This window comes from Erigeron canadensis, chromosome 2, assembly GCF_010389155.1.
Source record: "Erigeron canadensis isolate Cc75 chromosome 2, C_canadensis_v1, whole genome shotgun sequence".
Classification (NCBI taxonomy): domain Eukaryota; kingdom Viridiplantae; phylum Streptophyta; class Magnoliopsida; order Asterales; family Asteraceae; genus Erigeron; species Erigeron canadensis.
Window position 1 is genome coordinate 27,933,904 of NC_057762.1, and position 24,711 is coordinate 27,958,614.

General features: G+C 32.1%; 3 protein-coding genes across 5 annotated transcripts; all 3 read left to right on the top strand.

Moving 5' to 3' along the window:
• Positions 1–841: 841 nt before the first annotated feature.
• On the top strand, positions 842–1,281 carry LOC122589477 (succinate dehydrogenase assembly factor 4, mitochondrial). The gene has a single exon (XM_043761770.1). It carries the CDS (start codon positions 885–887, stop codon positions 1,200–1,202), a length of 318 nt encoding a protein of 105 aa, XP_043617705.1. The 5' UTR covers positions 842–884; the 3' UTR covers positions 1,203–1,281.
• Positions 1,282–9,774: 8,493 nt separating this feature from the next.
• On the top strand, positions 9,775–11,419 carry LOC122590155 (protein phosphatase 2C 51-like). The gene is made up of 3 exons (XM_043762490.1): positions 9,775–10,485; positions 10,727–10,832; positions 11,038–11,419. Exons 1-3 carry the CDS (start codon positions 9,775–9,777, stop codon positions 11,358–11,360), a joined length of 1,140 nt encoding a protein of 379 aa, XP_043618425.1. The 3' UTR covers positions 11,361–11,419.
• A 6,991-nt stretch (positions 11,420–18,410) lies between these two features.
• On the top strand, positions 18,411–22,347 carry LOC122589437 (spermine synthase-like). Of its 3 annotated transcripts, none has more exons than XM_043761727.1 (11): positions 18,411–18,514; positions 19,559–19,716; positions 19,815–19,859; positions 20,187–20,263; positions 20,354–20,476; positions 20,581–20,685; positions 20,779–20,851; positions 21,341–21,412; positions 21,547–21,742; positions 21,824–21,953; positions 22,063–22,347. In XM_043761727.1, exons 2-11 carry the CDS (start codon positions 19,566–19,568, stop codon positions 22,120–22,122), a joined length of 1,032 nt encoding a protein of 343 aa, XP_043617662.1. In that variant the 5' UTR covers positions 18,411–18,514; positions 19,559–19,565; the 3' UTR covers positions 22,123–22,347. The 3 variants fall into 3 exon arrangements, with proteins under 3 accessions (XP_043617662.1, XP_043617664.1, XP_043617663.1); XM_043761729.1 differs by lacking the exon at positions 18,411–18,514 and adding an exon at positions 19,156–19,204; XM_043761728.1 differs by lacking the exon at positions 18,411–18,514 and adding an exon at positions 19,165–19,253.
• The last annotated feature ends 2,364 nt before the right edge of the window (positions 22,348–24,711 follow it).

Sequence of the window (24,711 nt, forward strand, 5' to 3'; positions counted from 1 at the left end):
TAAATTCTCTCTCTTGCAACGGTAAGAGTTGCTGACCGAGAAAATGTAAGCTTTGGGCTTTATCTTGTAGTATTACACTACAACCACGTCCCACAAAAATGGTGAAGGGTCAGAAATGGTTATACTCTAGTTTGCCAGCCATGATCAAAAGGTACTTTTTGAAGCCGTTTTGAAGTCAAGATGATTAGCCCAGAGGTACGAGACTAGGCGATCGCTTTAGGTCTCCAAATTTTCAAGGCCTCAATATTTTGTATATTAGACTTAATGTTTGGATTTATGACTAAGTATCATTATACAATTTACATTGCAGTAACGTCTTTTTAGTTTTTGTATCAATATCTACATCTTTTTTATTACTAGTAGTTAAATAACAAAAGTTGAGCTACTTTTTTTTTGTTACTTTAATTTATATCGTAATGGATTAGGTCTCCAAAATTGATTTCGTTTGAAGCCTCTACAAACTTTGAGCCGCCACTGATTAGCCCGTTAGTATGGGATGTGAACTATGGACATTGCCTCGGGGTAGAGGTGAAAGTGTCTGTTTTCTCACCCCACATGTATAACTCGAAAATGAGAGTGTCAGATCGATTGGATTAACTATTTACAATTTGTTTGTGGTAAGATGTAAAAAAGTAGTACTAATATACCATTTGTCATATGGCATGAATGTTACCCAAGTATAATTTATCAAAACAGAAATTAAGTTAGTGAAGTATAGCTTCTATTGAGTAATTTATCATGGATCCATTAACGTGGCAACAAAAACCATGTCATCCAAATTAAGCCACGTCACCCAACCACGTAAATAAAGCCAAAGCATATACGAGTAACACACATTTACGTTTATATTTCAAAGAAAAGAGAAGAAAAAAAGGAAAATCGCAATGTCTAACCTGCGCCGCCTAATCTCATCACCGTCACCGGCACCGCCGGCGGCAACAATCATCTCCACCGTCGTCCGATCGTCGAACACTTTAAGCCGATTAATTTCTACTTCAACTGAAAACATTCAAACCGACAAAAACGAAGAAGATCAGATGAAACAAGCAGTTGCAGATGATGATCATGAAAGCAAACAAGAAGTTGAAGATGAAGATGAACCTGATATCAATAAAGAAACCGGTGAAATCGGAGGTCCACGTGGCCCCGAACCTACTCGATTTGGTGATTGGGAACGTAACGGCCGTTGCTCTGATTTTTAAGCTTATTTTGTTACCATAATTTATGCGAATTGTGATTCAAATTATAATAAAGTTAGGGTTTATGCGATTGCTTTGCTCATCTCTCTCTCTCTCTCTCTCTATATATATATATATAATATATATATATATTTGTTGTATATTTGTTGTACTGTAATGTGATTATATCTACATAGCCTTACATTTAAGTTTCAATTTCCATTTCCTTTCACAATAGAAGGATTTTTAGCTTATTAAACAAAAATCACACAAATATTTGTTTTGTTGATTTATCTTAATTGGAACGCTTGTATCGCAGTGTATTTAATGTTATATGTATATATGTATCTAATAGAAGTTCACATATGTCAAGTTAAGTTGTACATACATTAGCAATATTTGAAAGTATGAATACGCCGAGCATCATCAAAAGGTTATAGTATACGGTTTAGGCTTGACCTATAATTATTTCTATAAGCAATCTTGTTAAGGAGGTGTTATGTTGGCTTTAGCAGTAATATTGCTGGTTAATCAACTCGAACAGCTCTCGTTTACATTGTTCAGTCCTTAGGTGGTTTTAGTGGTCCGGTAGCCTTATCACCTTAATCAAACATATCTGTACATGTTTCATACCCTGATTGGTAGTTTAGTCTTTCGAAATCTCGCGTTAGATATGAGGTATTAGCCACTGAAATCATGTTGTTTTAGTGTGTTAAATATGTTCCATAGTCGGCTTTAAGCCTAATAATCGATTGTTAGCTGAATATATAATGACCTTACACTTTAACGTCGATGATCAAATATGCTTGTCTGGGGGTGGTGAAACTGTAGTGTTGATTTGCATACAAGGTAAGCAAATGCCTGGCATTACAGTTAATTATGTTGAGCTGTCCATTGGAGTAGATTGAACATACGTATTATTCTGGATTGACACTTAGTGTACGTAAAACATGAAAGAAAAACGCCATGTTTACGGAACTCACACTTCATTTATGCACAACCCATTATCTCTGTTGTTCATCCTAATATCTGATCCCTCACTAGTTGAGTCTTGTGATTTCCTGAAGTGACATATGGCTTTATATATTTGTGTTCCATATGTAATCGAAATCAGGTTAACGAACAATAAATGACTTGAACCAGTGGACTCACCAGACTTCTTGAAACATGAACTAATTAATCACAGTTTCCTAATATGTAGTTTCGGATTGTAAGCCGATATGTGATTTAGTTCTTGTTCCCTGTTTAATAGGGAGTAATGAGGAAGTGGTGATTTGTGATTTTGACTTACTATAAAGATTCAATTCTTGTTATGGTATGTATCTGAGCTTGTGACATTTAACATGGTTTAACAAAAAAATAGTTTGTACAGTACATTAAGTTATAGACATTGTATAGTTTGGAACTTCGGATATAGGATAAAACGGGAAACTGCTGCTCAGTAGGTTGTATGGAATGTGGAACCTGGGGGGTTCGGCTATTTGCAGGGCTGGATGTGATTATCGTAACCTTGGAAACGGGTCAAAAGGAAGTATGTTTGTATGTCAGGCATGTTCATTTTGCTTAAGTAGTACTAGGCTTTAGATGGTTGTTTCCTAAATGTAGTAGAACTCTGTTCAAGGACAGGATATGAAGTAGGAACCAGTGGACTCATTTACTAGAGTGCTTTAAACATCAATTAATAGAGCTAAATTCTCCTAAGTATGCTAACTCACTTTGTATTTCGGCTAAAGTATCTTCTGACTGACAACCATGTATGTGTTCCCTTTGTTCGATATGTTGACATTGTTTTAGTGTAATAGCTCGAAATATCGGTAAAGGACATCAATATAGGAATGCGAAAGGTTTTCTACTTGACATTTTTTCCATATACTTTCAAGGATTTCACCAGACATTCTAAAGGCACATATTCTGATATATTGACCTTCCAACGTGTTTCAACAATCAAGACACTGTACAGGGCCTTTGTAACCCTCTATAACTGCTCATTACCAAAGACAAAAAATTGGTCCTAAGAATGAAGCATCATACCTGGAAGAAGAGGGGGTTTCACTGTTCTGACATGAAGATGAGCGTACGATTTGTTTCTAGTTAGGACATATGTTTTTAAGACAGATGCAACAAATATAAAACATCTCGACTTAAATTCCAATTTTGAAAGTGTATAGACTATCTAAATTGCTTCTCTATGTAGTGTCGAAACCGGAATTGAAAGTGACATGAAATACAATTTTTTAACGCTAACTTTGTATTTGCATTTTAGCAGTTCTTAATTAAATTATTATATTTTTGTCGTTTTTAAGAGTTTGACAGTTCCTAATTCCTGTTTAATCGCACACAAACACCCTATAAGGTCATCATGATAGAAATCTTTAAGAACTTTAGACTTAGCTATATTGACCAGACTTATTATTATTTTTTACCCGTTACATATACAAACACCCTATAAGGTCATCATGATAGAAATCTTTAAGAAACTAGTCTATTGGTCTAGCTTTATAAAGAAATGAATATTAATGCTAAAAAAGTACCTTGATGAATCTGTTAGGATATTGAACTTGAAATCCAAGTTGGCAACTGCATAGACTAGACGTTATAGTTGGAAGTTTGTATCAAGGTTAGGTTGAGGCGATGATGTATCTAATTCAAACACAACCCATTAGGTCAATCAGTGGCGGAACCAGGATTCGAAGTGACCCGTAGCACAAATTTTTTTTACCACTAGCCTTGTATTGTCGTAAAGTACCGACAAAGGCTAGATTGTTATAGTTTTTAGCAATTTTAAGATTTTTTTGGTTCTTTTTAACGGTTCTAAGAGTGAGGTGTTTTTTTTTTTTTTTTTTTTTTTTTTCATTTTCATACTTTCCATTTCTCATTTAGATGCACAAGTATGTATTTATAAGTTTAATTGTTAGAAAAATCTTTTTAAAGTTTAGAGTTAGTTACATTGACAGGTTTCCTATATTATTTTGACCCGTAACACTCATAAAGATTACATCACTTTCGAAAACAAATTATACTACATCGATTTAGCAGACCCGTAGCCTGGGCTATCCCTAATTACAATGTGGTTCCGCCTATTAGGTCAATCGTGAGAAAAATAATTTCTACAAGAATCTAAGCACATTGAATCATGTAGCCTAAACCAGGCCATATGACCATTTATAGTAACATGTTGACTTGTTGAGGGTGTTAAACGAGATTTTTATGAAAAATGTATGGTCTTTAAATATATGACTTCCACCCTTTCAAAAAAATAATAATATAACTTCCCACTACATATAACATCAAATAATTTAGTGGGCCAACCCATTTATATATACTAAAATTGAAAACTTTATATATAGTGGGCAAACCCATTTATATATACTAAAATCGAAAACTTTCCATGGTACTCAACTCAACCCAAAACTCCCCATGAAAAAGTTAGGTTAGGGTTGGGTATTTTTAAGTCGTCAATCGGGCAATTTGTCAACACGTTAACCGATTTTTTTTTTAAATTACAACATCTATTTTAAATAAACCAATATTAAAGTAAAACAAATAGAGAATCATTTTCTCTTTAACTGAAATCACTGTAAATCATGAAAACTTTTAGGTATTAATTTAATATATATACTTACTCACTATGAATATTTGAACATCAGTTTTACCATAATCTAATAATCATGATCTTATTTTATTTGTTTTACTTTAATGTATGGTTTCATCAATCAGATACCTTTTTCACCGAATATTTAATAAGAAATTTACATATATGTATCCGTTGTATATATCACCTTATCTAAATATAATTTAGGGGAACGGTTAGGTAAAGCATGCAGTACCTATCTTAGGTAAAACAGGGGGAGATTATGTAAAATTTAGATGGAGGTTATGTAAAATTCAGGGGGAGGTATGTATGCTTATCAAACTCAAAGGTTTAATTTGTAACTTTTTTTAAAGTGGCAGTACCTAAGCTTAGATAAAATCTGCGGTACAGATCATTTTCCCTATAATTTATACTCACGTCTAAAATTCACAATTTTATCCTCTACATTTTATTTTTTAATCTTATGTTCTTCTCTCTCATTTTATTTAGAAAAATCATGTACAATTTACAGTGAGTAATATCTTCTTATCTAGAAAGAATTTACACCCTAACGTTTAAAATTTACAATTTCATCATCATAATTTGATCAGAAACAACTCGCCAACCCAATAAAATGCTTGAATCATGTGTTAACTAGGTCATTGGGTTAGGTTCGATTAATAGGTCGTAAGTTAGAGTTAACTAAAACTTGTAATGGGTCAAGTTAGAATCGGCAATCCGTGACAAACCGAACCCCTGACCAACTGACAGCACTAGGTACACCGTACACTACCATGAACCGATCAGATGTATTATTTTGTTGAAAATGGTATTGTTTAACGACTTGAACATTTTTTTTTGTCCTATTCCGATATTAATTATCTTTTAGATTATGGGTCCTGTATCTTTCTTTTGTTTCCATCTCTTCGACATTGATTACATTTCGATACGGTACATGGAATTTGTTTGATCCATTCATCTCTTTCTTTGTCAAGAGCCAACATTTATAAGAGTAGTTTATTTGAAAGTAGTGACTAACATTCAATGTTTGTAAAGCAGTCATTTATTAGATAATGATCTACCTGTTGAAGCTACTTCCTGGTAGCCATCGATTATATTTTGAAGCATTTGTGTTGAAATATTTGTTAAAAAAATAATAATATTTCGACCATTTGAATCAGAGCTTAGACATCACCCATGTATGTTGTTACCAGAACACTAAAAATATCATTCCGTTTATAGACTTTTGGTCAAACTTCCTTTTATCATTTAATTGAGCAGACACCTAATTGGCTTACGTACAATGCCAAAAATCACGAACTAATTGTAGTTATACTCGTACATGAGTATTAGCTCAATGGTTGAAATATCATCCCTTTATCCATGAGGTTTTAAGTTCAAGCTTTAGGGAGAACATAAGGAAGTCCCTTTATGAAGGCTTGACTTGGGTATACCCATGTTCAAGTCTGAGTGGGTAGGGTTTACCTCTATTGATCGTCGACATGTCTTCGGACGAATTAATATGGGGTGTTTCCCCCTATTGGGTATTTAAAATAAGCAATTCTACTTTGAGGGAACTCTCTAGCGTGGACCCGGTTATGGCAACGTATGGTAGACCTTCCGCTGTCGAATCGCGACACGAAGTTTCCAGCGAAATTCACCTTTAAAAAAAAATTGTAGTTATACTTTAGCATTATTTTCTTTGACTTTTCTCTATCAACTAAATTTTAAATAATTAATATGATAATAAAAACATAGTGCATATAATAATTGTTAAAATTCTGATAAAAATTGAGACACAAGTAATACTTTACCAAGTAAATATTTCATTCAATGTATTTCTAAGTAGATAATTTTTGGTGGACGAATATAGTAGTATTTAAAATGTTAATAATACTTAAAGACAGTTGTTAGTTTAACATTGGGTTCGATAATACTTAAAATAGTTGTTAGTTTAACACTGGGTTCGAGTTTCAACAAGATAAATTATTCTTATTTGATGAGTTAAATGTGAATCTCTTCATCGACATGGATCTTTAATTGGGGCAAATCCAATTAAGGTATGTTTCGTTGGAAGCTTTTAAGAGCTTCAAACTATAAGTTTTTACCGGAAAATTCTTATCTAATAAAAAGCTTTGATTGAAAGAGCTTGAAACTTTTAATCCTGAGAAAAAGCTCGTTTTCTAAACACTACTCCTAGCGTTTCACAAAGCTGGAAGCTTTTCATTCGTAAATTTACCTAACTAACCTTTCTTTTCATTCATTTACGTAATACTTATTGATAGTTGATAGTGATGGGTGTTTATCTGACTCGCCACAATGAAAATATTTATATTTATATTTGTATATGCGTTTTATACATAAAAGTATTAAATCACAACTTGCATGTAATTACAAGTAACATATTACACAACAGATTTCTAGTATTTTTATTTCTATTTGTAACATTATCATTTTGTAATTGTACTTGTTATTAAGTATCTCATTTTTTATGTATTTTATGTATATGTTTATGTGGGAAATAAGTTAATTTTTTTTTATGTATTATATATGTAGGAAAAAAAACTAATTTATTTTTAGTTAAATAACTTATATATAATAGCATATGTTTAGTATTAAATCTTTTAACTTATTACGTCTATTTTTGACATTTTATACATTTTATTAAAGCTTTAGCTAATTTGTCAAACACCAAAATATATATCTAAAAAGCTTTAGCTATCAGTTACAGCTAACAGCTTTTAGCTACCAACTACCAGTTAGTTTTATTAAACATACCCAATATATACTATAATTCTTTAAATCACAGCTTAATTTTTTTTTTTAACTAAGTACATATGTTTGGAATTATTGTTACGGAGTATTATATAAGGGGAACTATTGTTACGGAGTATTATGTTCAGGAATTATTGTTAATTTTTGTTGTATAAATATCACTCCCTTATATACGACGATGGATCTCTATATTCTTAAAAGTCGGAAAAGTCGACAACTGTCAAACAAAATCAATAAAATATTGGATGCAAGATGATGAGTTATAGCTTTTGTAGTTTAAACCGCCACCTGATCACTTCCAAAGCCTTCATTTCTGGACCAGCTTATATTGCGCCAAACAAACCGCTTTCTCCTTTTATCATTTACAACAATACGAAAAATCAAACATAAACAAATACATGTGGGTCATGGGTCATGGAATACCTGTAGCTAATTACTAGATATGATTAAATATCAGCTATCATGTATCATAAATCAGAACCAAATATTCAATAATATGAAAATGTTATATGTAATTGAAAGAATGTAAACGAAAGATCCGTTGGTTTAGCTAAATAATAAACAAGTACACAACTTTTGGTCATTCATTTATATACATGAACGATTCATATAACTTATCTACAAATGAAAATAAATAAATAAATAAATGGTGAGAACCTTCTGGTCTCATGTAACATGTTGATACTCCAAACACGCACACTGCATGTGATGGAACTCATACCAAGTGTGAAGCACAAATTATTTTTCCACTTGCTTTTGATAAGATTTGAACTTATATTTCCCCGACCCACTTGCAGTCTTTATCACATAAGATCATGCAGTCACATCGTGACATTACCGGAACAACTGGTACGTACTTATTCACAAATGTTCAAAAGTTTGTTTGTAAAGGTTAATTTGTTAAGCCTTTCGCTTAATTATATTCATTTGTAACTTTTTCTTTTACACCTAGCTATCTATAGCTTTTTAAGATTTTATATATATGTTTGTAATGTTAAACTTATATCAAGATGTTACTTGTTATCGAGTATTATTTATCTTGCACTCGTTTTTGTTCGTTTTTCAAAAGAACGTACGTGAACAATTCTTCGTTCGAGTATACATAATTTGTTATGAAAATTTTTCATTAAGTTAAAACAAGTAAACATGAACAAGGTGGATCTTCTTCATTTCCATTGTGCTCACTTACAAACTAGCTTACATCAGCGAACACCTCACTGTATAATGGGTGATTCAGGGAAAAAAACCCCACATATTTGTCACTCCTAATGATCGAACCCAAGACCTGTGAGAAAACCAGGAATGCATCTGCCAGTTGAGCCGCGCTAGACTTCATTTGCTTAGTTGATTATACATTATTAGTAAAGTAATAGATCAATATCATGTTATTATTATACATTAATAACCAAATCAATTGATATTCAATACCTCCTTTAATTAATTAGTCCTCCAATTAGCAGAAAATAATCTTGTTAACATAAGTAAAACAAGGTAAAAATAGTTATACCTTAGGATTCCATTGCTATTTTTACAACTATTTAATTTAATGGAGCTCGTATATGGCGCAAAATCGATCCTTAAAACAATCTCAAAGTTACTTATTACGTGAGATTTTGTGTTTGAAGATATTTAGAGCAGGAAGATCAATTAAAATTGAGTTTGTCTTCAAAGTCGTGCGCAACTTTGTGTAAACACATATGTGCAATATTCTATTATAAAATCCCACGTACATATGCAAAATAAATAGAGTACTTTAATTTGTGAAATCAACTACTTATTGCAATATTAGTCCACAAAAGCTTATATATGCACCAACAAACAAACACACGTACGTGTCGCCATATATTTGCTACAAATAACACGCGCGTACCTTTTCAATTTGATTATGCGGAAAGATATTATACCAAAAGTATATCATATATAGACTTAGAATATATATATAACACACAATAAATAGATATAGATATATTCTTTGTAATCATTTAAATTGATAAGAATCCAATAAATTTCCACCGGCCACGTATGCCTTTGATACACCGAATCCATATTCACTACGTGTAGTTTCTCCAAGGCTCCTGTTCCCGTAGTTGACCGCCGAAATACATATCACACCATTTTTGTACGTCATACATATATGCCTTCATGTCTATCGTTCCTTTTATACATATAAATAATAAATTCCTTACATATATTCTCGATCATTTTCAAATTAAAGATAGTTTTTTCAAAGCTCTTGACAACTGATCGAATATGATGATTAATAATAACATAGATCATACCATATCTTCTACCTCTTCCTTAAACAACTGTAGGCAAATTGCCGGTTTTTCGGGCAAGAATGACGACGTTAATGTACTTGCTCGTCGAAAGAGAAACGAGCTAAGGCGGTTGAAGGTTTTAGCATTAAACAATAGTAATGGATCTGATGGTAATTGTGTGGTATCAAAAAGAGGGAGGATTATGGAGAACTTAATTAATAATAGTGACAATAATCAAAAGGGTGATGATATTAATGATCATAGTATTATTCCGTATCGATCGTCGGTAATTGGAAGGAGAAGGGAGATGGAGGATGCAGTGAGTGTAGAACTAGGTTTTGTAGTGACGACGGACAACGAAGAAAACTCGAATAAGAAGAAATTCGACTTTTATGGTGTGTATGATGGGCATGGGGGGTCACGCGTTGCAAATGCTTGTCGTGAAAGGTTACACAAGTTGTTGGCACAAGAAATGATCATGATGGATATTGGGGAAATGAATAAGGATTGGGAGGGATTGATGGTGGAAAGTTTTGCGAAAATGGACGAGGAAGTCAATGAGAGTGATCCGCTTGGATCAACGGGTTCAACGGCTGTTGTGGCCGTTGTTGGTGATGAAGAGATTGTTGTCGCCAATTGTGGTGATTCGAGAGCTGTTCTTTCGCGTGGTGGTGCTACCTTGCCTTTGTCTAATGATCATAAGGTAGTTCGGTTATTCATACTTCATTATAATAATCTATTGTTTTTAACAGCGAATTGATAGTTAGCAGCTAGTAACTAGCTTATTCATATTCAGTAATTACAAGTTTTGATTTTGGCAAATAGTTACATATATATATGCATGCACAATAGAACGTTTTCAAATAATTTTCTAGCTCAAAAATTAATATTAACAAAGAATATTTTAATGTTTTAATAATTGGGTATTATATACGTACGTGCAGCCGGATAGACCCGATGAGCTAGAACGGATCGAACACTCGGGTGGAAAGGTGATTGAATGGAATGGGATTCGTGTTTTGGGGGTTCTTGCTACTTCAAGATCAATAGGTAGGTAACAAATAAAACCTTTTCCATATACAAACAATACAATATAAATACTTTTGTTCTTTTATCTGACTATCTACTTTTGACAGAACTGAGTATTATTGTTGTTGTGTCTTTTAGGTAACAAATTTATTGGCTGGTTATCTTGATGACCGGGTTTATTAATTAATCTAGTTAATTAATAATTACTTTGTTTATATTTTTGTAGGTGATCGACAACTAAAACCATATGTGATTGCAAAACCAGAGGTTACAGTGACCAAACGACACGAAAATGATGAATTTATGATATTAGCGAGCGATGGCTTGTGGGATGTCATGTCAAACGAATTGGCATGTCATATTGTGAGCAAATGTATAGAAGGACGGGTTTTTCGTAAGAAATTTCAGCATACAACAAAAGATAATTACAAATATAAAATGACGAACGCAGCCACGGTTTTGACAGAATTGGCTATGGCTCGTGGCAGCAAAGATAATATAAGTGTTATTGTCGTGAATCTTAAAGAACGACAGATCTCCTCCGGCTGATGATACAAATACGAGTCGAGGGTAGCGTTTATACCTTCTTTCCCCGTCTTCGATCATTTTGATTCATTTAATTTACATGCTTTTTGATGGCTTGTGACAATTTCGCCATTTACGTTTGTAGTAAGGGGTTTCATGCCTAACTTTGTTTTGTATTTCAAAACCAGAATCATGTACATAAATTACTAACGAATGCAACATGATCAGTTGTTCTTGTTAAACAATTGATTTTTTTTTTGTAGAATATTATTTGTGCTACAATTATTTTTCCTTCCACGTCAGTTTCTACTTGATTAACCCTTTGGTTAGCAATAATACTAATTTAATTTAAGAAAAATATTGTTTTGAATTAATGTCCAAATTAGACCTTCCCATAGAATTAGCAATACAAAAGAAACAAAATTTTTTCCAAACTCCAGCATGTGAATCAGTGAATCTTGTTAGATCGAGTGTGTCTAATTAAGCATACAAGTTAATCAATCGTGTTGTATTTACCGAAGACGATAACAAATAGAGTATAAATAAAGTTACACATTAACCCCTCTAATATATGACTATTCATCTATAGGTCTAATATTTCCCCTCAAGCTAAGCCTGGGAAACGAGCCTTAGCTTGGACCGTATGGACGTATGGTAGCAAATTTTTCTGAAGACAACGCTTTTGTGAAAACATCAGCAATTTGGTCATGTGTAGATATATATTGAACTGAAAGCTTCCCTTGAGCAACTCTTTCTCTGACAAAGTGAATCAACCTCGACGTGCTTTGTGCGAGCATGGAAAATGGGAGTTGCTTATAAGTATGTAGCTCCTAAGTTATCACACCATAAAATGGGAGCAAATCTGATCGGGACATTGAGTTCACGCAAAAGAGCTTCAAGCCAAGTCAATTCTACAACTGTATCAGCCAAGGCCTTGTATTCAGATTCGGTTGATGACCGAGAGACAACACGCTGTTTTCTGAAAGACCAGAATATATAGAAGATTTGTACCAAGATAGATAACAAAATCCCCGGTGGATCGACAAGCATCAAGAGAGCTTGCCCAATCAGCATCTATTAGGGATTTAAAGTTTGCATCAGTATAGGCATACAACCATGAGCTAGAGTCCTTTTGTATCCACTGAAGATTATTACAAGGAGTATAAATAGAGTATATAATTACACATTATCCCTTCTAATATATGACTATTTATCTATATGTCTAATAATACAAACGTCAACTTTTGTTTAGCTTCCTTAAAATAAATCAAACGGTACATAAATGTATTGATTTATTTGTATGTAATCATTTTCCCTCCCAACCTTAATTTCTTTGTCCTAACAGCTTCAATTTGTTGCTAAAACTGGACACTTTGGTTGGAGGGAGGGAGTATTATATGTACATGTCACTCATATCTGAGAAGTTCGATCGATCACAATCATATTAATATAATACTCAATGCAAATTAATGTTAATTCGCATGTTGGGGACTTGATAGGAATCAGGTTCTGAATCTAATTGAGGATATACATTAATTTATACATACAAATGAAAGTTGATATTGGGTCGTTCCTTTGTGACAAAAATTCGAGTATATGTATGCTAAAGAGAAACCAAATAATTTCCATGTGGTGACTGATTTGTTCCTTCAAGACAAGCTCAAATCCAAAGAGAAGATAGGTACGAAAGTATATATAAGGTAAATAATTGGGTACGTATTTTGTTAAATGGCCAAGTATACCCCTTTCCCCCCACACCCACCCAAAAAAAATATATTAATAAATAAACTACAATCAATTCTTTTTAACTCTCAACCTTTAAAATACCCTTAATTTTCAACACATTTCTAACTCACACACTAAATCTACCCAATATATCTTTAAAATATTTTACATTCATATTTTTCTAAACTATCTATCTCCTTTATTAATTAATTTAAATAATTTCATCTAATATATAATATCCTTAATAAAGTAAATTTATAAAAGATACATCTCTTAACCATAAAATAACTACACTACTATTTACGTCAATATAATTACTTTTAGATTAATAACCACATCGTTACCACCACCACTACTAGCACCACCCGTTGCCGCCAACCGCCGTCGCATTGTGCGAGTACCCATCTCGTATATATATAATAAAGATGAGACATCTACCCAGTCGCACCTTCTCTAAAACACGCAAAACGACGAGATACATAATCTCTGATTTGATCATTTGCGTAAAAAGTGAAAATGACACTATTTCAGATAGAAAAGGGAATCCCGATCTTCAAGACCAGTTACAGACCGGTGATTTTGAAACCGGTTAATAAAACCAACTTATAATAATTTAAATCTTTGATGTTATTTAGCGGTGAAACACTTTAAGTGATCGAAATACAAAATCTAACAAGTTAGAATAGATGGATATGTTATAATGAACATATATCAAGAGTTTCAGATCACGGAAAGGTTGGATGTACAAAAAATTTTTCACTAACTCAATCATAAAGAAAGAGGGACTATGGACGCTGGCATGGGCAACCATGGTCCAAAAAAACTGTATTTTGTCTAATACTAGCCGCTATTGAGTCGTTTATAGCCATTTCTTGCAACTAATTAATAAAATATTTGGGTCGATTAAAAAAAAAATTACTAACAGGTTTTTGTAACTGAACCAGTTACAAACCGGTGGGGGTCCAAACCAGTATAAAACCTGGTAAAGTTAAAATCAGTTTTGATCGTGTTGACCGAAAAATCGGTTAGGTTAGAATAGTGACCGGTTTTCCCAAAAGCCGCACAAAGTCGCATCTATTAGATATGGGCCAAAAAAAGGCTATTCCTTAAAGCCCAACATAGTATTGGGTTGAAACTTGAATTATGAGCCGCTGAATTTTCTGGTTACATGAATAGTTAAAAAACCCAACTATTTTAATTATGGTTATTTTACGTACTTGGAGGTGAAGTAATGATACAAATCGTATTTGAGTGTAACTAGCTAAAAGACCCTTATGAAATACGAGTATTTAAGAAAGGATTAACCCAAAGACTAATGATTGAAAGCATGCACTAAACATAAGAGTGCAAAAAGTTATACGTTCGTTCATAAATATAATATATCCGTCAATGGCTACGAGTTTAATTAAACAAGAAGATCAAGTTCCGCTACTGTTATGGAGGCAAGATCATCTTAGATGCCCCTAAAACCCGGTGGCACACATGGGATTTTGTCGGTTGAACGGAGTATCACAATACACGGAGTTAATTGTGAAGCTATGGCCGGGACACAAGTCCCTATACCCTATGTTGTAGACTTGTAGTTGCGGTTATGAGATTTACTAGTTATAATAATAAGTACGAGTAATAATCTAGCCATGTGTGCTAATCCTTGATTAATGACTTTTTGTAATGTCACATTATTAGATTAATTTCTTAGATTAAAAATATTAGGTGAAGTCGTTAAAAAAGTAAAATGAAAACAAGAAGTTGTTAAATTGACAAATATCAGAAAAAGTCTTTAACTTGGAACAGAAAACTCGTTTCATACCTTTCATCCTCAGCTCTCGTGAAAAAGTAACTACCTTTGGTGTCTTTGTAATAGGTTGAAAATTGTTTTCCTTTTAATAAAAAATTGTCATGTTCTCCAATCACACAAGCTTAAAAAGGTAAATTGCGTGAATGGTCCTTTTGGTTTGGTCATTAGCCTCCATATACCCTCATCCTTTTTACATGTATGATTTTTAAACCACTCTTTGATTACATGAATGACCCCTCGATTTTGAAACCTATTGCAAGCTTGGTGTCTTAATCCGTTATTGAATGCCTGAGTGGCCCCTCTTACTTATTCAACTTTTGAAACCAAACAATGGTATAGGGACCGTCAGATACTTAAAAATAGACTGAGCGTAAAAAAATGGTAAACCTTGGGGACTAGTGATCATGCAATTAAGAAAAAACTCATTCATTAATTAATTCTCAGTGTTATAGTTTGAATTTTCAAAGTTTTTATATTTTAGTTTTGATCTTATATAATTATATATTTTTTTGTTATATACTCGTAACATTTGATAAATAAATATTATTATCAATATAAATATATTTAAAACTTAATTAATTCATATCAATTTCTTTAGTTATTATATTACATGTAAAAATATATTTCAAGTTAAAATTAAAAACAAAAGACTATGAAAATTCAAAATGAGATACACTTGATGTGACGGATGGACCAATTGTTACGGATTTAAAACTAAAAGATACAAATCTGCCCATATACAATTGCGCTCTCCATTGGATGTAACTAGAGTACTAGACAGCTCTTTCTCTTGCTGCAACTGAGATATAATCACATTGTTGTTAAAAAGTCATTCAATTATTCAACTTTCAAACTTACATGTCGTAATTATATCTCATAATAATATGTTCATACATTTCTTTTCATTAGAATTTGAATATATAGGTGAGGAAAGCGAAAACGTGGGAATGATTATATCCACAATACTCAAAAGTCAAGAGCAGTGGTGCACAACTTTGAGACCAGTATTTGTAGGTCCAACCACTGGCACCTACGCACATTTGAGAGTGTTGAGTTTATCTATGTCCATGTCAATATAAAGGATAATGATTAATGAGAAGTAATTAATGTGCATAGCTAGCTAACTCTACAAGTCGATAATGTACCGCTGTAGTATTCATAAAAAGATGGTACGAATATCACTTCCCATGATGATTAATAGGTGGAATTGATGAATTTAAAAATAAGTACCATCACCGACACCACTAGACCATCTTCCACACCACCGTCGTCGCATTACGCGGGTATCATGCTCGTTAACATTAAGGTTTTGCTAATTAAAAATGCACACATGCCGAGTTTTCATTAAGGTGTATTAAATAGTTGTACATTTATCATAAGATTCAGTGAGTAAGTTTTTGATATGGAAAAATACATTTTTTTATGCACGTTAAATGAAACTTTAATTCTCTAAAGGCATCATTTAACATTTTTCTTTATTCTATTATTATATTTACAAAACCTATCTAAGAATTAATGATTATAATATGGTTGCATATATTCCTTGAATCATAACAACAATATAAAAATTAGAGCAAATCGAAAATGCACTAACGCGAATCAATGTTAGCTTGTTATATATACAGTATACGGGCATAATTTCTTCTTGTTTTTTGGACGTTGATAGGCATTATTTCTAGCTAATTAATTAATGGTTATATATAACTATAATTAATAAATTAATAATTGAATGTAGTTATGATTATACATTATAAAGAAGAAAAATATTAAATGAAGCTATTAGCGTTTACTTATTATACCTTTTCATATCAAAAACCTACCCTGAATTTTATAATAAGTGTACGAGCAAAACCTTATTAAGAAAATCCCGAGTTAGTTTAAGATCCAAATTTGAAGACTAACTAAATTATTTCCATTCTTTTTCCGCTTATTCCGCTCCCCGCTTCCATTCTCTTTTAGATCTCAGTGAGTGAAAGATTTGTCGCTGAAATCTTATATAGTAGAACTCATTCTATGGGCGAAATTTCCGAGATGTTCGAACTCTTACGAGTGAGCAGAAAAGGGAGAAGGAAATCGTTTTGTATGATCTCTTCTCTTATATAAATAAAACAAAATTGTTCTAGAAGCTTTTTTCTAATGTGTCATTCCAACATTTTTTTAAAAGCTATTTTTTAAAAATATATGATGTCATAATAGATTTTCTTTTCTTTCAAAAACTATTTTTATATTAGGCCTTATGTCATTTTTTTTTTTTTTCATTTTTTAACCTTACTTTTTTTAATTAATACGAAAAACGGTCGACTTTATTCTAACTATTTATTTTTAATTTCATATCTACAATTGATTTATGGTACTTATTTATTTTTTTTATCTTTTCATCACCCTAACCGGTTTTATATATTAATGTTCATCTTTACAAGTTTACAAATATGTTATTATCTCAATATCAAATTATAATGTATTGACAACAAATTACATACATAATCCGATATATTTTTCTGTTTTTAATTTTTAATTAAGTGGCCCGGGTTAAACCCGGGTTGATTAGTTAGTTTTCTAATATAGATCTTTTAATTTATATCAAAATCTTTTTATTCTTTTAATAAAAGAAAGTAAAAGTAAAGTAAAGTAACTCCTAATAACGTCTTACATGGATTTTGGGTTACAAATCGTCTTTGACGGTGTATGGGGGAGGTTGAAATGTAGACAACCTTAACCCTACCAAAGGTAGAGAGACTGCTTACAAATTTCACCAAAGGTAAAAAGGACCTACAGCCTTATTGGGCATGAGGATCGAACCTATGACCTCTGTCTTCGAAGGTAAAAACTTTAACCATTGATACAACCCAGTTGGTTTATTCTTTTAATAAAAGTATACCTAAAATCTTTATTTAAAACGGAGATCATGGGGAAGGTGTGATTTTGCCACAAAAATATAAAATTAAATGTGGAAGGTGTGAGTTCATGAAAAGAACCTGAATAGTTGTTTATTAGGCTTATTAGACGAAGGAGATAACATTGTATTATCGTTATAATTCTTTTTATATACACAAAATGAACGATTAAAAAAAAAAATTCCACTAAACTTTATCAAAAATGACCGAATTTAGAAGAATTAAGCTGATGAAACTAGAAGTGTTAAGATCCTCTCAATTTGACTAATCAAGTTGGAGGAATTTGAGAGAATCCTCATCCATCTTATAGTAGCTAGCATCACTAAACTTATCCCGTTAAACTAATCCTACAAATTACTAAACCAAAATTTCCAAACATATAGTACTAGCTTTCTTTTAATCTTTGTCATGTATCATGCACATTATTATTTTAATATTCTAAAATTGACGCTTATTCCAAATAAATAAAATATTACTCGTAAATTAATTTATAATATACTCCACGAGATGGTTGGCTTAAAACTTTGAATCACATGGTATTTGAGTGAAAATTAAAAAGGATTCGATACCGTTCTACCAATTAATCACGTTTTTCCAATATATATACACCTGTCATTCAATACCACCCCCACATTTCAATATATATATACATATACTCACTTGACTTTTGCAAGAAGAACCTGAGACCAGTTTGCAGTGTATTTCCAATAACGTTTGTACAAGATATAACTGCGAGAGTGTTCAAAGTAAACTTGTCATTCGTACGTACTCTTTCCCACTAGCTATCAACATTTTCATGTATATACATATATGATTTTTCATTAGTAGTTTAAACAAAGCTTGAATCAATTAAGTGGTTCACACCTTTGGTTAATTCTAAAGACAGAAGTCATTAATTGTCATTGTTCCGATCGATCAGTCTTATTTTAAAGGCCGGAGATCATTTTCTACCTTAGCCAGGTAGAACCAAATTAAACAGTATCACTTCCTTAGGTAGGGTAAGACTGATTACCTATTTCAACCTACCTATACACCATCAAATACGGTATTGGGAACCGTGGTATTGATAGTTTCTTAATTTACTTGTTGACTGTTTATGCTTATGTTAAACGTGTTGATTGATGATATCTGTGTTGAGTTAATTTACTTGATTATTGTCATAGTTTGAATTTTAGTGGAAAAAAAAAAGGTGACTGTTTTTCCTGCTGAATCTTTTAATATTTCCTATTGAATTTCTTTGGTCGGATTAAACATCTTTTTATAGTAGAATATTTTGACTGTTATGTAAGCTATTTTTAGCCGTCCACGTTGATTGGAGCGTTTGCTAGTTGTGTGGAGGAAATTTTAGTAGCTATTTATATGGGGTACCTTTTAAAAAAGCACTTTTAGAAAAAGAAAAAACATTGATTTATCACGTTTTCATCCATTCCAACATTAGCTTGGTGTTAGAGGTTTTTGCCTTTGAAGAAAAAAACCAGAGTTCTAATTCCTTTTTTTTATGTATGACTTGATTTAAAAATTAGAAACGTTTTTTGTAACTATATATATTATTTTTTGACATAAAATAAAATGATATTTGCGGAATAATAAATTATGTGTTGTAAAGTTTTTTCTTCTAAAACCAACCCTTTTATGTATCACTTGATTTCTCATGTTTACTTTATTTAGTTGTTGCTTTACTTCACAATGATTCATAATATTATAAGCCCGGCCTTGATGTTAATGTTACTAATTTTTATAGGTTCTCTATTATTTTTCATATAAGGAATAGTTTATGTTTGGCTCATATTGGTGTACATTTATAGGTAGAATATGGAACCGAATGAGAATAGCGAGATTGACCAGGCAACTATCCCTCCTTGTTGCTTGAAAGCCAAGGCGTACTCCCCTGATGCAGAGCTTGAAGGCAACTGTCATGCAACGGTTGTTTCGGGATGGTTCACTGCGCATCAAAGTTCACCTGGTCATTATCTTTCTCCCTTCTTTCCGACGTTTTTTTAGTTCATTTTGGTCATCATATATGTAAATAACTAAATACGTATAATGAATTAATATATGCAGATAAAGTTGGGAAAAAAATGTACTTCAACAACCCCATGTGGCCAGGTACTCATATTAATTTGTGATCAAATTGAACTAATTTAAGTGTTCTATTCATGGCTCAAAGTCATTTTCCATCACATTTTGTTACTTTTTTTTTTTGGTATCCTAGCACTGCTTTTGGCTGGATCAAGAAAATATTATTGAAGAATGTCCAAACTGCTCAAAAATTACTTTTTATCAGAAAAGAATAATTCTGTTAAAAAATTATAAGATGATAGATGTTGTCGGTACTAATTCATAAACAATTCTTATAATTAAGATGTATTCATATTTCATTATTTTTCCATAAAAATCCTTATCGATTTTGATATATATTTGATTTGCATTTAGGGGAAGCACATTCACTGGAAGTAGAAAAGATTTTGTTTAAAGATAGATCAAAGTATCAAGAAGTCATAGTTTTTGAGGTATAGCCTACTGACATTATTCCGTGGTAATCAACTCTCTTTGAAGAGCTAATAATTCATTATACTAAAATGGTTCATTCAATTTGGCAGTCTGCAACATACGGTAAAGTATTAGTACTTGATGGCATTCTTCAGCTGACTGAGAGAGATGAATTTGCTTATCAGGAGATGATAGTGCATCTTCCCCTATGTTCCATTGAATCACCAAAAAATGTAACCATACTATACTAATTAATGTTCTTGTAGTCATAAGAAATTGCAACATCTTGATTTATATATGTATTGTGTGCTAAACACTACTTATGGGCTACTTACAGGTCCTGGTTGTGGGTGGTGGTGATGGTGGAGTTCTCAGGGAAGTTGCTCGCCATCCCTCAGTAGAGGTGATTGATATATGCGAGATAGATCAGATGGTTATAGATGTAAGTGCTACAAATATATCCAGTATCCAACTATCCCTTTGGAAAGTTTATTTCATCTTATGTATGCTAAAAGTCTTAATGTCATGTTTCTAGGTTGCTAATAAGTTCTTTCCGGATTTAGCTATTGGCTTTGAGGATCCTCGTGTTAATCTCCATGTTGAAGATGGTAATGTTAGACTATGACGTTATTAGCTTTTATTTGCAATGTAATTGTTGTCCACAAAAAAACATGTTTACTAAGCTTAATTCGTTAAAAAAAAGTAGTTGTTATAACATAATATGATGAGACACATGATTCAAGTTTTGAATCCTCAATATAACTATCTTTTTCATCAATGTATAATAATCGTGTTTTTTTAAGATGGCAATATGGACAAGTTGGGTAACGGGTAGCTTTTTGTATGGGTCAAAAACTGTAGCGTTAAGTTGGCCCGAAATAATCTTTGTCCAAAAAGTTTTGGATATGTTTGTGTGTTGATTTATGGGATTTTATGCACTCAAATACACTTTTTTTTTACCCATTTCTTTTTGGTAATATTATGTTCATCCATTTGACTGCTTTTAGATAAGACATGACCCAAATCATCCTTATTTTTGTAGCACTCTTGTCAAGCACAATTATTTCTAAATATTTGTTATTTTTATATCTTGACAGCTCTTGAATTCATACGGCGTGTGCCAAAAGGAAAGTATGATGCTGTAATTGTGGATTCGTCCGATCCAGTAGGTATGTTCATAGATTAGCAGCATGTTAAACGTTTCCTCATTACAGTTAGATGTAAATGCCTCGATGTATGTGGCTACCTTTCTCGTCTTTAAAATATGTTCGTTTCCCAAATAATTTTTGGTTTTGTTGGTTAGGTCCTGCTCAAGAGCTTGTTGAAAAGCCGTTCTTTGAAATGATTGCAAGTGCATTGCGGCCTGGTGGTGTTCTTTGTAACATGGCTGAGAGTATGTGGCTCCACACTCATCTTATTAACGATATGCTCTCTGCTTGTCGCGATGTATTTAAGGGTTCTGTTCACTATGCTTGGGCAAGCGTCCCCACGTATCCTAGGTACATTTACTATCATCTGGCTAACTACTTGGTTATTAAAGTTTACTATATTATCATAACATAGAAATTGATCATATGCAGTGGTGTGATTGGATTCATATTGTGCTCGACGGAGGGTCCACCTGTAGATTTTAAAAATCCTGTAAACCCTATTGAGAAGCTCGAAGAAGCAATCGAGCATCAAATGGAACCAAGATTTTACAACTCTCAGGTAAATTTCACCTTGGATGCTAGAAGTCAAATTTTGCAATAAAAATGAAAGTAACCTTATGAACATCCACAGTTTTACATATGTTTTTGGTATTATGTACTTTTAACAGATTCATAGAGCTGCCTTTGCTTTGCCATCATTTGTCAAGAAACAAGTGAGTTGTCTTTGAAGTAGTGAATAAGCCTGTTAGTATCGGACGCCTTAGCCTATGTTCAAATTTATACATGTGAGTTGGAGATAATTCTTGTGAATGTAGATTGTTGACATGATCATTTCATAATTAAGTTATGTTAGTATCTATCTTTATATGCAACTCTGTTTTGGAATTGTAACACAGCTAATAATGTATAATGCTATAATGAGAATTCATAGTTTGCTTTCTTTCTTATGCATATATATCCCATTTGAATAGAACTACATGGCTCAGATCTTCTTGTAACCAAATCTTCTTAAGTATAGACCCTAATGATTAGAAAAGAAGATGATAATCTTAATTGTATGCTATACTTAAGAGATACATCATACATGAGAGTGGAAACCATTGAAAAAGTTGTTGATGCATTTCTTCTTCATGGTCCAGCAAAAAGCATTAGCCCAATAGTATCCATAGCCCAACAACTTTCCTTACCAGAACTTATATTGCCCAACAACATGCCGTCTTTAATTAGCCCATCAACAATATTAAGTAGATAGTATTAATATGGCCATAAATTAAAGGGATTTTATCATATATATCCATGTTAACATGCAAAATCACATATTTACCCAAGTAAATAGAATATTATCACAAATATCCATTTTAGTTATTTAAACCCATCATAAATACCCAAATAATCAATTTAATTCTAAATAAAACCTCAACAATTATAAATTAAAACTGTATGACTATTACGCCCTCACAATCCCCTAAACCCTACAAATGAAAATAGGAAACTAAACTATATATAATGATATAACTTCCAAGATCAACACTAATCAATCTGATTCCCTATACCAACACAAAGGCATTTAAAGGTGAGAATAACTAGTTTTTTATGAATCCTAATTTCTTTTCATCTACCTTGGGGTGATCGTGATTTATATATGTACTTAAAAGGCACATGGATGCGAACAACTAACAAAATAAAAAAGCTCAATGGTGATCGAAAAACAAGCAATGGCTATCAAGAAATCTTTAACTTTTGTATTTCCATAGTGTTTATATAATACCTAAAGAAACCTTCGGTTTCAACGATCAAAGTCCATCCAAGTTTTATACTTTCTCACAGTTTGTACATTAAATCTTGTACCATTAACCAATTATTCAGTCAACGAGATCAACTTAGAAAACAAAAACATCCATAGGCGTGATCAGGTCTAAGATTTGTAAACAATTTGTACGATGTATATTATGGTATTGGGTAATGTTATTTCAAGGGTATAAATGGGAATTTAATAATGTGAAATTATTTTTATTAAGTTTTTTTAATAAAATGGGTAAATATGAGACATTTAATATTTAAAATGGTTATAGTTGATATTATGTCATTTAGATGGGCATATATGTTATTTTGAAAGTTAGGAAAGGGAAATATGAGATTACCCCTAAATTAAATGAACCAAATCAAGATAAATAAGACCTTGTTCATGTTAACATAAAACTATGTTCATGTCCGTCCATTAAAAAAAAATTAATGTGTCCATATTTGTTTGTTTGTGTTCATAAACAATAAAACAAACATTGATGGACGAACACAAAATGAACAAGCATATAACTAAAACTACTATAATAGTTGGGACTTGGGAGTAATGTTTATAGAAGAGTTTCCACGTAGTGAGTATGTTGATATCTTTTGGATTTATTTTTAGAAGATTTTGCTTTTTTTTTTAGATATCTTTTTTCTTTTAGATTCATTTCTTTGATAGTTTTGTTTTCAATCTGTTCGTGTTTTTTTTTTTTTAGTTTTTATTTTTATGATAGTTTTGTTGTTAAATTGTTCATGTGTTAAGATTGAACTTATTATTATTTGTTTAAGATCAATTATTCAGATATATAAAGAAAGAAAGTCGTTAGGTTATCACCTAATGTCCTTGGAGAGTTTGGTATCTTTCGGAAAATATGCCCTACATGGTCTTGTATACTTATCTGCCAATGTGATACATAACAACCTAAATGGTTTCCATAATTCAACGTGATATTACATGGTTTCTTAAACATTTGACCTACCATTTCTGCTTCTTCTTTTGCATTCCTTATTCGCATATACTTATACTTATTTTGTATATCCCTAATCCTATTCTTCTTTGTAGCCATCTCATTATAAGAAGTTGATTTTTATTTAATACATTATCTGATTGTCACAAATTTTTATTTATTTTCTTTTTATCGTTTCCTTTTCAATTCATCTCATATATTTGGTGTTTTGTGAACACTCGACCAGGTCCTAATGCATTGTCAAACATTTTTTTTTCCGGTAAACCTTACTTATTTGTTTTCACCAAGACACTCATAATCGTAAATTCTATACCATCACTAGTTCAGAAATCTATCAAACACTACCCAAAAATACGTAGGAAAGTTATGAGTAATCTCAAAACTAAGTACAATCCGTATACTTTAACATACTTAAAGGATAAATTTGCGGTAGAATATACTTTATATTCTTGTGAATATGAATGAATCATCTACATAATTCACTCTATTTACAATTTTTTTCCCTCAACCCTTTATTCGATATACGACATCACGGAAGCCTCTACATATAATGGTGAAATCTTG